Source organism: Narcine bancroftii, chromosome 2 (assembly GCF_036971445.1).
Source record: "Narcine bancroftii isolate sNarBan1 chromosome 2, sNarBan1.hap1, whole genome shotgun sequence".
Classification (NCBI taxonomy): Eukaryota; Metazoa; Chordata; class Chondrichthyes; order Torpediniformes; family Narcinidae; genus Narcine; species Narcine bancroftii.
The window spans coordinates 286,391,289-286,406,700 of record NC_091470.1 but is presented as its reverse complement, the minus strand read 5'-3'; the positions used below and the strand labels follow the sequence as shown (position 1 = coordinate 286,406,700).

Genomic DNA, 15,412 nt, shown 5'->3' with positions numbered 1-15,412 from the left:
ACTCTGAAAGGACTCTCTTTTGCTTCTCTTTCTCTCTTACTCTAAGGGGTGCAGGGCAACACTAATGGTGACTCATTGGCAGGCAGAAGGCAATTTTGTAGAATATTGCATGTTCTGTACAATTACATGACAATAAAGGAATCTTGAAACATACATTTCTAAATTAACCTTTCTTTTATAAGTTTTTAACACCTAATTTAGTAGTATGATTCCATGTTTCAGTTCTATTCTTTTTATACTTGCTTCTGTACTAAATCTTGGATACTTAAATTTAGAAGTTTAAAAAAAAATTATTTGGACATACAGCATGGTAACAGGCCCTTCTGGCTTGTGAGCCCGTACTGCCCAAATACCTTAATTAACCCTAGTACCCTTTGAAGGGTGGGAGGAAACCCACGCAGACACAGACAACTTACAGATCCTTACAGACAGTGCCAGATTCGAACCTCATTCTCTGGCACTGTAGTAGGGCTGTGCTAACTGGGCCATCCTATTTGTGGCAGGATAAACCTAATAGGATATGAACTTTCATTATTTTTGGGTGGGAAGATCAACAATATTTCCACCTCTACTCTCAAATGACAACCAATATTTATTTACAAAATGTGTGTACTTCATTTTTCTGTGGCGGTTTTTTATATTTCACTGTGTGAATACTTCATGTGAAATTATATTTTTTTTATTTCAGTTTGTGCTGTTTACAGTATAGTAAATCCTGCTAATTTGGCATATTTTCATTAATAAATATTTGAACTAATCTTTTTCACTTTTGCTAAAAGTCTGATCCAGATGGGACCAATTGAAAGATGTGTCCAAGTCAAATGTTAAACTCCAGACGAGTATGAAATGGAACTGTTATTGAATCTGGATAGGGATTTATGTGTTTATAGGACCAGAGGCAGAGAATTTGTTAAATTAACTTTGGATGCTCTTTAATCATTTTCCTTTCAATTTTCATGTACAAGCCCCAGACAGTGTCTTCTCCACCCTAAATATTGCTCTATTGGTGTCCTATAAATTGTGCAGAAAACCTCCCTGTTCATATAGTAAATTAAAAAAAAACTGTTAGTTCAGTGTACTTGTCTGTTTTTGTAGTGCACAATTAAGATCTATCTTTGTATAAAAATCAAAAGAACTTCTAAAACTTTTATATTGCAGGAAAGAATTTGAGCCCTTCCTTCCGCCTCTGAAACCAGAGTACTGTGTGAAAGAAGCAATGAGAGCCATTCTAACAGACCAACCAATGATTTGTACACCTAGACTAATGTATACTGTAACATTTATGAAGAGGTAAGTGGATAAGGATTAAAAATTGGATTCCTTATCTAGCAATGTGCAAGAGTCCTGTTTTAAATGCATGCAATATGTGAACTACATTATAAAAGTAAACATTTTATTGGACTTTATAACTTGAACTCTTGAGAACAAATCTTAAAGATGGTACTTTCCTACACAATAGTAATGTCCTTTGGAGCAAATAGTATAGGATTTCTCTCCATATCAGTTCTGACGAAGGATCTTTGATCTCAAATGTAATGGATTATCTTTCCACAAATGCTGCAGAATCTGTAAAGTACATCCAGTATCTAGGATTTTTGATTGTCCTTACTATAGAAGTGTGTTTTATTAATAGAAGTTTGTCATAAAATACAGTGCAGTGAGAACTGGTTTTCTGCAAATGGATTCATAGTACATTTCGAGCATCGTATCCAGCTGTGTAAAGAGGTTATTTTAGAGTATAGGTTTATAATAAAAAGGAAGATCAATTAGTACCAAACAAGGATTGCATGATTGCTCTGTTTATGGGGTTCATTCAGGAGTCTGATGATTGCAGGGAAAAAACTAGCTTTAAGCACTCTTAACATAAGAACACAAGAAATAGGCCATCTGTTCTAATGAGCCTGCTCCACCTTTCAACATGATCATGGCTAATCTAGCCATGGACTCTGCTCCACTTACCTGTCTTTTCCCCCCTTAACCTTTAATTTCCTTACTATGCACAATTCTATCTAACTCTCTGGGGAATACAGTTCTTCATCTCCAACATAAAACTACTCCCCAGAATCTTGAAACTATCTTTTCGTCTCTTTCAGAATTTTGTTTCTACAAGATCCCCTCTTTATATGCACGAGATTTTAATTTGATGTCTTCCTTTATTTCCTTGGTTCACTCCACCCTTTCTGTCCTGGAATATCCTTTTGAGGACTGAAAAATTATGGAAAGTGTTTCTCAGCTCTCCCACCTCCTAGCCTGTGTTTTCAGTACATGTTAGCCAACCCCTCTCTCCTGTTGAAGCCTCCCTTGTTTAAGCATAATACACTGGTTTTTATTGAATTATTGCACTCTGTTTGTATGAGAAATTTAATTGTATGGTGATTGCGGTTTCCAAGAGTATCTCAAACGACAAGATTGTTAATATTACTGGAAGTAAATCCAAAAAAATCTGTGGACACTGTGGTTGAAGTAAAAACACAAAATGCTGGAGAAGCTCAGAAGGTCAAACAGTGTCCTTTATGTAGCAAAGGCAAAGATACATAACTGATATTTCAGGCTTGAACCCTTCACTGAGGAATGAGAGAATGCTGGCAAGCGTCTGAACAAAAAGGAAGGAGGGGTGGTGTTAATTTTATCTGTCTCATTGCATAAATCCAAATCAAAGATAGCATGTTTCCTTGTGGGCTCAATTACGTACTGTTCAAGAAAGCTATCATAAATGTATTGTATAAAATCCTCCTCAAGACTGCCTTAGGATTTCTATTCCTAATCTTTACCCAGATGGATTCAACCTTCTGCTCCTTGGGTATATCATTTTTCACTATTTGCCTGATCGCCTCCTTAATCAAGAACACTACCCCACCTTCCATATTTCCTGATACCCTTGGATATTTAATTCCTGATCATCTTAACCCTGAAATCACTTTTATGTCAGCCAATAAATCATAACCACCTCCTTCTCTGCCCCCCCCCCCCACCCCCTATTGATTTGAGCCAAAAGTTCAAGGACCTTTTCCTCGAATATTACAGGCATTCCGATGAAGTGATCTTGCTCTCAATGCACTTTTGGAAGTTAGTAATATTTGTCTTTTGCATTTCATTTTTCTGTACTTCTCATATTTCACTTTGATCTCTGCATTGCTTATCAGTCTTTCTGCATAGATTCTAACCTCCTACCATATTAGTTTAAACCCTCTTCAACAGAACTAGTAAACAATCCCCCTAGGACTTTGTTGATGGAGACAATTTGGACTTTACTGGTCCCACCTCCCCAGGAATCTGAAACCTTCCCTCCTACAATACTATTCAAGCCTTATATTCATCCTAACTATTCTAGTGTTCCTACTCATAAGCATTTCTTCTGGTGGGAGGAGGGATAAGAGTGTCCAGCGTATGATAGATCTTTCAGTATGTTATCTGGTTTTCCAATGCAGCAGGAGATGTAGATAGAGTCCATGGAAGGGAGAAAACTTTGTCTAATGTTCTTAAATAGAAAGGTAGTGAATGTTGCTGTTTCCAATCTTGAGTAGAGCAACTCCCTTCCAATGCTATGATGCATCTAGAAAGAATGCTTTCATTGGTGCATTTGTAGATATTGAGGGGCAAGGGTACATGCCTAATATTTTAAGAAAAATTGAGCCATTTGTACACTCCCTGTCTAAGTCAACGTTTTTGGCTCTGGTCATTGGAGATGTTTATTGAATTTATTTATCAACATTAGCATGGATGTCAGTGTGGACTTTACACCTCTTGAAGTTGATGATCATCTCAGCCTTTTTGATAGCCTTCCTGAATTCTCTCTCATCATTGACCCCTGGCCCACGATTCTGGTGTAATCAGCAACTTTGACATTTAGCTGAACAGCTATGAATTTAGAGTGTATAGTAGGAGCTGAGTGCACACACTTAAGGATTGCTGGTGTTGAGAATTATTGTGGAGATGTTACTCATCTTCATTGATTATGGTCAGTTAGATGGGAAGTCAAGAGGGAAGGGAGATGCTTAAGCCGAGATCTTGATATTTGAGAATGGGTTTGCTTGGGACTGCGGTATTGAAGGCAGATGTGTAGTCTATGAGCAGTAGTCTGATTATGGGTGTCCTTGGTTGTGGAGAAGGAGATGGTATCAGTTTGGCCAATAGACAAATTGAAGTGGATCAAGGCTGGCTGATAATATAGGGGATAGTATTGTCAGGAAAATAAAGATTATTCTCTGGAGCAATTCCAAAGGCTGTGTGGCTTGCTCAGTGCATAGGTTCAGAAAATCTCACCTGACCTGCAAAAGAATTTGGAGAGGGAGGGATTATGTTTTTAATTGTAGACTAACTTACCACTACTCAGTTTTTGAGATCACTTTGAATTGTTTTTTGTTCTTCCTATTTAATATAAGAAATTTTTCATCTCGCTTTTTGCACACGCTACTCTAAATTTCGTTGCTCTAAATTGTTTTGTCTCTCAAAATTTGAAATGTGTATTTCAATATTTATATTAATAGTGTAATTTACTTTTTTTCCCAATTTCAATTAATCATCACCAATGTGGACTTGATCTGAGCATGTTTGGTGTCTGGTGCATATTAGTTCTGAATAATTCAATAGCTTTTCTGGCATTTAAAAACCAGTATTTTAGTCTATTTCTTAATAGCGGCATATGTTTAACTTCTCCGAATATTTAAAATTTCAACTCCTCTGCAAATCAAAGGATGCAAGAAGAATATTCCACGTTATTATGTGCTTTTCTCATTACAGCATTATGCCATGGGAAGCTGTCGTATGCATGTACCGTTTTTTGGGTGCAGACAAGTGCATGTATCCATTTATTGCAGAGAGAAAACAGGCTTTGAACAACAATGAAGCAAAAAATGAAATCTAAAGCAAATCTGATCACTGCATCCACTGGGACATCTTGGAAGTGAATACAATATTTAGGTCACCAACATCTTCATTCAATTTCACAAAGATGAGGATTTACAGAGATTGGGTGGTTGAACTTTTGCTAAATTGCTGTGAAATTTTATCTTTCTATGGTCACTGTGGATAAAATGGTTACTTTACCTGTGTATTAAGTCACAAGAAAAATGTATTATTCATTATGCCAATCTTTTTAATTTTTCTAGTGATAAGACTTGTACATGTTAATGTCAACTGAGCAAACAGTAAGATTTTGATAAGTTTAACCTTTTACCCTTGCTCATCAAGCCGATGTGTTTGTCGTTAGAGCTGTATTGTACATTGTGTAAAACTAGAGATTTGGGTAAATGCAGTACTTTAGAATATTACAATTAGAACTTTTTTAAAATAGTAAATGCACTGTAATTATTGATGACTTGGTCAACCTGAAGTACTTCTGTAAATCCTTGATTATATCAATTATAGCATTGTTACTGATAGAGCACTGCAAATTTCTCCAAATTGATTTTGCAGAGCAAATGTGCTGTTCAGCACATGGAACACTTTTTTTAGGAAAATCTTATTGGTGTGCCTTTCAAAAAAAATCCATATTAATTAATGTCATGAGTCTGTGGAATATTTCCGTGGTCCATTTTTTTAAGCCTGAAATTTCTACCTCCTTTGTATATCTATTTGTAGAACACCTAAATTTAAAAGCAGAAATTATAAAAGTAATATCTTTGTGCATCTTGTTTCACCACTTTTATATGAAGACCAACATCTGTAGGTTTTTGGTAATGTAGGAAATTGTTAAAGTTTTTAATTAAAATGTGATTGAATCCATAAAATGCTGGAATTTTGTGGTGCTTGATAATTGAGAAATGTTAAATGAGCCAAATTCATGATCAATATTCTCAGCCATGGTGTTGAGAATACACAATCATTTTGTAATTTGTAGATTCATCAAGTGAAACATTTATACTGGCATCTTTAATGAAATCTTGAATTTTTTTAAGAGCATGTTTGTAACCAAATGCTTTATAACACCCCACTCAAAATTAAACATTCTCAAATCCAACATGATTTGAAAATGTTTAAAGTATCTAAATTTTCTTTGCTAAACAAAGTAAACTTGTGAATCCATTTTTTTCACCTTAATCAGTTGTTTAGTTTGCAGATATTCTTTGAGGTCACCAAATTTCTCCTTCATTCTGTGATCCAACAAGCAGATCTATTTTCATATGGTATGTTTACATATTATGATGCAGAAAAACTTGTGAAGGCCACACTTTTTATGATGTTACCATTATCTTGGTAGTTACTTGCCTTTGTCACCTGTGATTGCCAAGACAAAATAACATTCCTTCAGAGAATTTGGTGTTTCTGTTGCTTATTGTGCATTACAACATGTATCTTTAGTTGGAAACTTAGTCACAATAAAATACATTGACAAGAAATTATATTGTTATCTTTGGAATTAAAAAATGAAAATGTTTATGAAACATAATATTTGACTAAGTAGAGCAATTTTATCCTTATTGGAGTAAGACAAAACTCAAAAAGGTCAACCAGTTTACCTATCTCGGCTGCACCATTTCATCAGATGCAAGGATCGACAACGAGATAGACAACAGACTCGCCAAGGCAAATAGCACCTTTGGAAGACTACACAAGAGTCTGGAAAAACAACCAACTGAAAAACCTCACAAAGATTAACATATACAGAGCCGTTGTCATACCCACACTCCTGTTTGGCTCCGAATCATGGGTCCTCTACCGGCATCACCTACGGCTCCTAGAACGCTTCCACCAGCGTTGTCTCCGTTCCATCCTCAACATTTATTGGAGCGACTTCATCACCAACATCGAAGTACTCGAGATGGCAGAGGCCGCCAGCATCGAATCCAGGCTGCTGAAGATCCAACTGCACTGGGTAGGTCACGTCTCCAGAATGGAGGTCCATCGCCTTCCCAAGATCGTGTTATATGGCGAGCTCTCCACTGGCCACCGAGACAGAGGTGCACCAAAGAAGAGGTACAAAGACTGCCTAAAGAAATCTCTTGGTGCCTGCCACATTGACCACCGCCAGTGGGCTGATATCGCCTCAAACCGTGCATCTTGGCGCCTCACAGTTTGGCGGGCCGCAACTCCTTTGAAGAAGACCGCAGAGCCCACCTCACTGACAAAAAATAAAGGAGGAAAAACCCAACACCCAACCCCAACCAACCAATTTTCCCTTGCAACCGCTGCAACCGTGGCTGCCTGTCCCGCATCGGACTTGTCAGCCACAAACGATCCTGCAGCTGACGTGGACATTACCCCTCCATAAATCTTCGTCTGCGAAGCCAAGCCAAAGAAAGAAAGGAGTAAGACTGATGTATGGTTCAAATACTGGCAATTTCAAGGTTGGTGGTTGATGAAGAAAAAAGTGACAGAATTTCCAAGCAATACTCCGATACTGCACTTTTTTTAAAAGGTCCCTCAGCAGATGTTGATAAGTTGTTTTGATTTGGTCATTGCTTCCAAACCTTAAATGGCTGGGCCAAATTCACCCAGCCAAGTACATGTTTCAACTGTCCATTCCAGCCAATTCAGCTGTTTAAAATTATGAAAATTATTAAATCATAAATTTAAAATAGCAACTTTTTAAAAGTAAACTAAGAAAATTATCTAACATGAGTGCATACACCTAATCCATTTATCCAAAGAGTTATTATTGATGATTTATAAATGTGGAATTCCCAGAATCCATTTGGGGTCCACTAATGGACAAATCTTGCAGTGTAATGTAAACATGAAAATACCAGCTGACATGGTCAACTTAGCCCTTTGAGCTTGTTCCATCATTCAACAGAGTCACAGCTGATCATCTTTCCCAATATTTTCCTGCCTGATCTTCACATCCCAGAATTTTTTAATGTATTTTCTTATCTTTTTAAACCCAGAGTGCCTCCTCACAGCTTTTAGCGAGGAAAATTCCAGAGATTCACAACCTTCTGAAGAAATTTATCTTCTGTCCAAATCAAATGGCCATAATTTATAGCTCTTGAAGATTGTGGTAAGTTTTTGAACTATAGTAATCCTAAATGAGAGTGGTTCTAGCGTGTTATAATGAATTGTGTTATTTGCAAGTCAGGATACTGTGCAACAGAAGTAGTAATCTGTACCTGAAGGATTTTTCCTTGCTAGAAAAGGTTATAGGTTTGGATGGTGTCATAATAGCTGAAATAAGTAACTACAATATATTTTGTAAATGGTATACTGCAACTGTACACTTTTTCAAAAAGTATTCAACTTTGGTGATTGGGGTATCAATTGAGCCGACTGCTTTGTATTTGTCATGGTCTTCTGTTTCCAGAGCCAAAAAGTGAACATGTTTAGACAAATCTATGAAGATATTTTTTCTCCTTTCATCAGTATGAGATCCAAAGGTAATGGATTTATCCTGACTGTTACCTACCATCTGAGAAGGAAAAAGTTCTTTGCTCTGGTTCTTAGGACAGCATAGAACAAGAATACAATTGCGAAATCTGACAAAGAAAATCTTTTGGAGCTTTTGTTTTAAATACAGGCTGTAAACAATGAAATTTGCACGTACACCAACATGAATCCCTTCAAATTGCACAAAAGCATTTCTACTTCTCAAAATGTCTGATTATTTCTGCACACTGTTTCAGTGCCATTGACAGATATTGAAGTTGTATACCTCGTCATCAACATCTTGCCCCCATTACAGTGATGTTAATCATTGTAAAAAGTGTCCATAATATTTTGGAGAATGTCAGATCAAATTACCACCACTTGAGGTTTGGGGTAAGAGTGTGCATATTAATGATAAAATACTGTTGGCTATCTCTTAATAATATTTGCCTTGTGCTTCATCACAACTAAATTTAATTTCTATATTTATTTATATTTAGACATGTAACAGTGGAAATTTGTCAAAATAGTATTCGGAAATTGATTAATGCTAGATTAGCGATGATTAATTATAATTTTATACATCAATTATATTTAACACCAGAAAAATTAAAAAAATTTGGGAGATTGTTGTTTTCGTTGTGACCAGACAGCCAGTACTTTTTTACATACTGTCTGGTCCTGTGACCGATTGCAACAGTTTTGGAAAGGTATTCAATCTATATTTAATAGATTATATAATATTTGTGTTGTATTAGATCCTGATATATTTTTATTAGGGAATATGCAATCATTAATTGATTCAGGATTAAATGATTATCAGATTTCTTTTATCTATTTAGCTTTAGCAGTGGCCAAGAAATGTATAGCGTCTACTTGGAAAGATAGAAATATACTAACTTTGGACAGGTGGTATTTAGAGATGAAGTCTTGTTTAATTATGGAAAGGATATATTTTTCAATTCAAGATAAGATGTCTTTTTATAAGTTGAAGTGGACTCCATTTGTTAAGTATATGCAATTAAGTTTGATTTAAGTATGTTCTTAGATGTGATATTTTAGATCTGATAAATCTTTTTTTTAATTATTTTTATTTGTTATTTTTGTGTGTGTGTTTATTTTTAATACATAATATTATTAATTTTACTAATTCTTCACTCTTTATTTTGGGGAGGGGAAGGGTAGATTTTTTGATATATCTATATATATATTTTTTTTTGTTCTTGTATATGTAGGGGGGTTAAATTGAATTAAGTTAGGTTATTAATGTTGTATTGTAATTATATTTTATTTTATATCTTCTTTAAATGTAATCTTTCTTTTTATTCCTGTGATAAAACCTTTAAATAAAGTTTTTAAAATAAAGACATGTAACAGGCCATTTTGGCCCACGAATCTGTGCCGCCCAATTTACCCCTAATTCACTTACAACCCAGTACGCTTTTGAATGGTGGGGGCGAAACCAGAGCCCCCGGAGAAAACCCACGCAGAGATGGGAAGAATGTCCAAACTCTTCCCAGACTGCATGGGATTTGAACCCCAGTTTGTTCCCATTTGTTGGCGCTGTCAAGGTGTTGCGCTAAATGTTACGTCAACCGTGCCACCCTTTATTCTTAGACCAGCTGAGCACAAAGTGTTTGTGAAATCAGTAATGGATTCTAATGATCAGTTACTTGATTTAGCGTGACTTTGTAATGACCACAAAGCTTTGCAAGGTTTTATCTACTTTTGTAATGGCTAGAACCAACATGGCTTTAATTGCTATGATGCTGAGATATGATGTGAGAGATGATGTCAAGAATGTGCTTAAATTTTGTGGCACCAGTATCTATTGAGGCAAATAAAATATTCCATAATGCTTTTGCCTTGTGAATCTTGGCTACTTCAGAAACACTCGTGTTGAGCCTTGCCATTGGGATGTAGAGGTTTTTGGAACATCCTCCTCTCATTGCTATTCACTATGGGACATGGCAAGACTGCTGAACTTTGGATTTTCCATTTAGGTGTGTGATTGATGATCTCTAAATATTGATGATTTTTTTGGTTGTTTTTTTCACCAAGGTGGCAACAGGAGCAAAGGACTATGTTTACCCAATCTATTCCTATGTAATTTTATCTACCTCTAAGATCACCCCTTCCTGCACATCAAGGGATAAATGCCTAGCCTGCTCAAATTCTCCCCATAGCTCAAGCCCATGGGTCCTGGCAACATTTGTGTAAATCTTATCTGCACTCTCTCCAGCTTAACAGCATCTTTCTTGTCGCATAGTGACCATAATCCTCCAATGTGGCCTCTGCAACATCTTCTATAACTGCAACATGACCTCCCAACTTCTATATTTAATATGCTGAGGGTCAATATGGAAAAAGCCTTTTTGATCATCCTGTCTACCTGCGATGCCACCTTTAAGATGATGTGTACCTATACTTCTGCTCTATCCTCTACAACACTCTCCAGGTTCTTACCATTGACAGCTGCATGGCATAAGCTGTGTTAGTGATTAGCTCCTGACAACACTTAATTCTGTCCATTTCTAAACCTAACTTTTTTGGACTAAGATGTTTAAAGTCTAGAGGTATTTTTTTTAAATTGAAGATATTAATAACTACATCAAGAAAATGGCACCAAAAGTTCCGAAGAGAAAGGATAGTACCAAATTTGAAGCAGAAGAAGAGGGAACTAATAATAGTTTGGTAATGGTCGCCAGTCTGTTTAAGGCACAACTTCAAGATGTTATGCAGAAATTAATGCATGCTATGCAAAAGCTGGAGGATAAAATTGAAAGGTGTATGGCTGCCTTGCCTATGTTTGAAAGTTGTTTAAAGGATTTCCAAGAAGCTCTGCAAAGCAATGTAAGTTTTCTGGAAAATAAAATGGAAAAGCTCAAAGCTACTGTAAAGGAGCAAGCTGTCAGCAACAATGTCTCATCCGGTCAACCTTGAAGGTTGGAACAGAAGAAACGACATCCGTGTTTTGGGATTTGGAAGGTGTCAGGAAACGGAAATCTCCAGTCCAAGTCTTCACCAAGATACTGACAGAATTAATTGGAGACAAAGTTTTAACTGGAGATCTACTGGATTGTGCTTATCGAGTTCCCGATCCAAAACAGCGGACTTGAGATTGGCCAAGAGCGGTAATTGTATGTTTCATTATTTTCAGCATGAAACAGCTCGTAAAAGAATGGACTCGAATTACCAGGGCCAACTTACTAAGTTGTGAAAAGAAAGATGTTTCATGAAGTTATGGTGATTTTCTTCAAAGAAGGACTCAGGCTAGTTATGCAGTATCTGGCACATCTGAGAAATATTCAGAATGATGGCCAAAAAATGTATTTTTAATACTGTTAATCAAGCCCGAGCTGCAATACCAAACCTGATTTCAGCCACATTTGGTCTGCCTTTGTCAGGAATTAATTATTTTTTTCTCTATTTTTATGGAGCTGGTACCATTTGAGACTAGTTGGGGGGGTTGATTATTTTTTCTCTCTCTCCTGATCTGAGTTTCAAGGGGGATATATGTTTGATATTCAAGTATAGATTGTTGGGGAGATTTTTTTTCTGAATAAGTTTTTTTTCCCATATTTTGTGGAATTGTAACTGTGGAGCTTAGATCATACTTTTTGTTGAAATTGATGGGAAAACCCCCTCTCTTTTTATCTTGTAAAGAGCTGTCTAATTGATGTTTCAACTCCGAGCTTTGTTTTTGATGAATTAAGAAATTTGCAAATAGAATTGAATAATTTGGAATTGAAAACATGAACATAATGGATAGTATTAGTTTAATTTAGAAAGCTTTAGAGTAGTTCAAATGAATTAAATATGGTGATTTGAAAAGATGTTTTACTTTGGGCTGGCTAAAATAGACATAATAATAGAAAATGGAGTTCTGAAATAATGTTGCTGTTCTTTTTTGTACAAAATTATCCGATAAAGTGGTGTTTTGATAAGTTTATGTTAGGTTGTTTTGTCTAAAATTTATCAAATATGATGTTTAGAAGTATGTTTGAGACTAGTATTTGATAAATCAGGATAATATTTTAAGAGAATGCCTTTATTCTCAAGTGTGCAGAAATGGCCACTAGTGGATATAAAATTTTGATTGCTCTTGCTCATGATCTAAAGTGATAATGGCTTAATTGTCATTAGATTAGTTTCATTAATTGATTGATGGAGTTGTCATGAATTAAATATGGGAACTGATTTTGTTTGGATCATATTTCATCTGTTTATGAAATTTGGCATTTTTCTCTTTTTTACACTTACGTAGGGTGTTTTGGAGTATGAAATATGGTGGGGGAAGGGAGAGGTCCATTCGGGAATTATTTAGTTTGGCACGGTTACCTTTCAAGTTTTTTCAGATATCTTTTATGATGTGAATCAGAGATGGTGGCCCCTGGAGTTAGACAAGGATGATTGAAATGGATACTTTTTTGAATAAACCATTTTATTAATTGGATGATGTCTCAGATTAACATAGTTTAATGGTCTGAATAGGACAATTAAGAGGCACAGAGCTATGACAGGTCTGACAATTAAAAGCAGATTTAGTTTTTTGTTCCCCCAAGAAACTCGAATAAGGAATTCTGATAAAGATAGGGTCAATATTTAGGTGGAGAAGACGATATTTCTATTCATGTTCTGAGGTGAAAATAAGTGGAGTTTCAATATTAGTAAATCAAAATATCCCATTTGTCCTTCATAATGGTATTTTATATAAACAAGGGCATTTGATTATCTTAACAGGCAAATTGTACAATAAATTAGTACTTCTGACTAATGTCTCTGGCCTTGTATAGATGATCCAGCTTTATTTGATTTTTTTCAGATTTAAATGAATATTCATTGATCTTAGGAGGAGATTTTAATTGTTGTTTGAATACAACTTGAGGTAATTCCTCTTCTAGAATAGTTTCCTTTTCATAATCTGCTGGTATAGTACATTCCTTTTTATCTAATTTTGGTATTATGGATGTTTGGGGTTTTCTCAATCTGACTTAATCTAATCTACATCGTACTTATTCAAAGATTGATTACTTCATTGATAATCAGTCTCTGACTAAATCATTTGAGTATCAAGGTATAGTTATTTCCAATCATGTCCCAGTTATTGTATCTTTAAATATGTATTATAATTCCCCTATTAAACAATGGAGATTTAATACGACTCTTCATGAAGACAGAATTTTTAGATTTTATGGAGAAACAAATTCAGTTCTCTATTGTTAATAATTCTTCCCCAACGATGTCTAACTTGATTGTTTAGGATACAATGAAAGCATACTTAAGAGGACAAATCATTTTGTGTATGGCCAACATTAAGAAAAAAGACTAATAAGGAAAGGATAGATTTAATTAATCAGGATAAACAAATTGATCTACAATGTGCTCAAAACATAAATCCTGATTTTTATGAGAAGAGTTGAACTTAAAATCAAATTTGATCTACCTTCCACTTATCTAATTGAACAGCAATTGTTAAGAAATAGAAGTCTTTTCTATAGTCTTGGGGAAAATTTTAGCAAGTTAATTTAGACAATTAAAACTTCATTTGGCAATTTGGACAGCCTCATTATAGATCTTACGTCTGCAATGTTTCCCAGTAAAAACATTTCTGGGTTTTGTGGAAAATGTTTTCCTATAATTTGTTCTAGAAAATTCCCTAGATCTCCCCAGAAGGAACTCACCTTGGAACATGACCAGATTGAATATAGAAAGGTTCTCACTTCTGTGTCACATCCAAAACATTGGTCTGAAATTTTTAATTTAAGTTTATATAATTTTTCCATCATGAGATGTAACTGATGCAGGAAATTATACTGTACACTCTATATCTAACATTAACTGTAGTTGTCATACACTCTCAACATAGATTGGACCAGCACGGTTCTCCAATTATTATGTCCAAGTCTGATTCCCACCTCTGTCTTGACTTTGAGAAATACCCCTGCTGAAATAAATTTCTTTATAATCCCCTTTCGAATCAGAGTCTTCAAATTTCTGCACTTCGGTAAAGTCATTGATGAACCTAATTTGTCCCTTAAATAAATAAATAAGATAGCAGAGAAAAGAATTATTTAACCAACCATACGTATTTTTTAACTGATGGAATGACATAAGTAGTCCTTGATATACCTGATCCCTTTCTGAGACCAGGTGATGGTATTAATCTATTTTGAATCGGGGGTATTTTTGGTGATAACCCCACCTTAATTCCAATCTGATGATTTATTTTATACCAAACAAAATTACATGTTTTAACAGTGGGGCTTCTCTTATTCCTGAAACCAATTTAGCATCCCATTTATAAATAAAATCTCCTGCTATCCTCTCACCCACCTTGTTTACCTCAATTTGTGGCCAGGGTGGTCTATCTTCTCCCCCACCCCCCTCTCAAAGAGAGAGGCAATAAACTTCAACTGGGGTCCTATTATTTTTTTAAAATATGGGAGTAATCTCTCCAGGGCATAAACCCATGTTAATTTCTCAAAGAAGATTCTTGCCACCTTACCATTCCAGAGGAACTTTCTATAACCATCTGTTTCAACCGTCTTTCAAAGGTTTCAAAGAATGGCATAGAAAGTTTCAAGGATCTTTTTATTTGAAATAAATTTGCATCTTTCGAACAATTATCAGCCAAATTTAATCTTCCTGATATGCACATTTTTTTGATATTTACAAATTAGGTATTTTGTTTGGTCCAAGCTTTCAGATTTCTAATACTAAGGCTCTTGATCTGTTTTTGAATATACAATTTTATTTTCATAGTGAATTAATAGCATGTATTTATAATAATTTACTGGACTTAAATTCAGTCCCACTGGCTGGGATCAAAAGTGATTTGGAAAGAGACTTGAACATAAATTTTTCAGAAGAGGATTGCTTCTCTACTTTCAACTTGATTAATTTTGTGCAAGACATTGCTTATTACAATTTGAGGCGGTGCACAGAACTCGCATGCCTAAAATTAAATTATCCTGTTTTTAATGCTGATATTTGATCCTCTCTGATTCTTATGTTCTGGGAATGCCCAAATTTAGAGAGATTTTGGCAACGGATTTTTCAAACTCTATGAACAATTTTCAAGATAAACTTGAAACCCTGTCTGTTAATT

At 35.3% G+C, this 15,412-nt stretch overlaps 1 protein-coding gene across 1 annotated transcript in view; it reads left to right on the top strand.

Annotated features, from left to right (window-relative positions):
- The window catches only part of LOC138755370 (retinol dehydrogenase 10-like), a 114,696-nt gene extending 108,358 nt beyond the window's left edge, over positions 1 to 6,338 (top strand). The window contains exons 4-5 of the mRNA XM_069921218.1: positions 1,159 to 1,290; positions 4,741 to 6,338. Of these exons, the coding sequence (XP_069777319.1) occupies positions 1,159 to 1,290; positions 4,741 to 4,864 (256 nt within the window). The 3' untranslated portion in view covers positions 4,865 to 6,338. The remainder of the gene's footprint in view (positions 1 to 1,158; positions 1,291 to 4,740) is intronic.
- Positions 6,339 to 15,412: the final 9,074 nt, after the last annotated feature.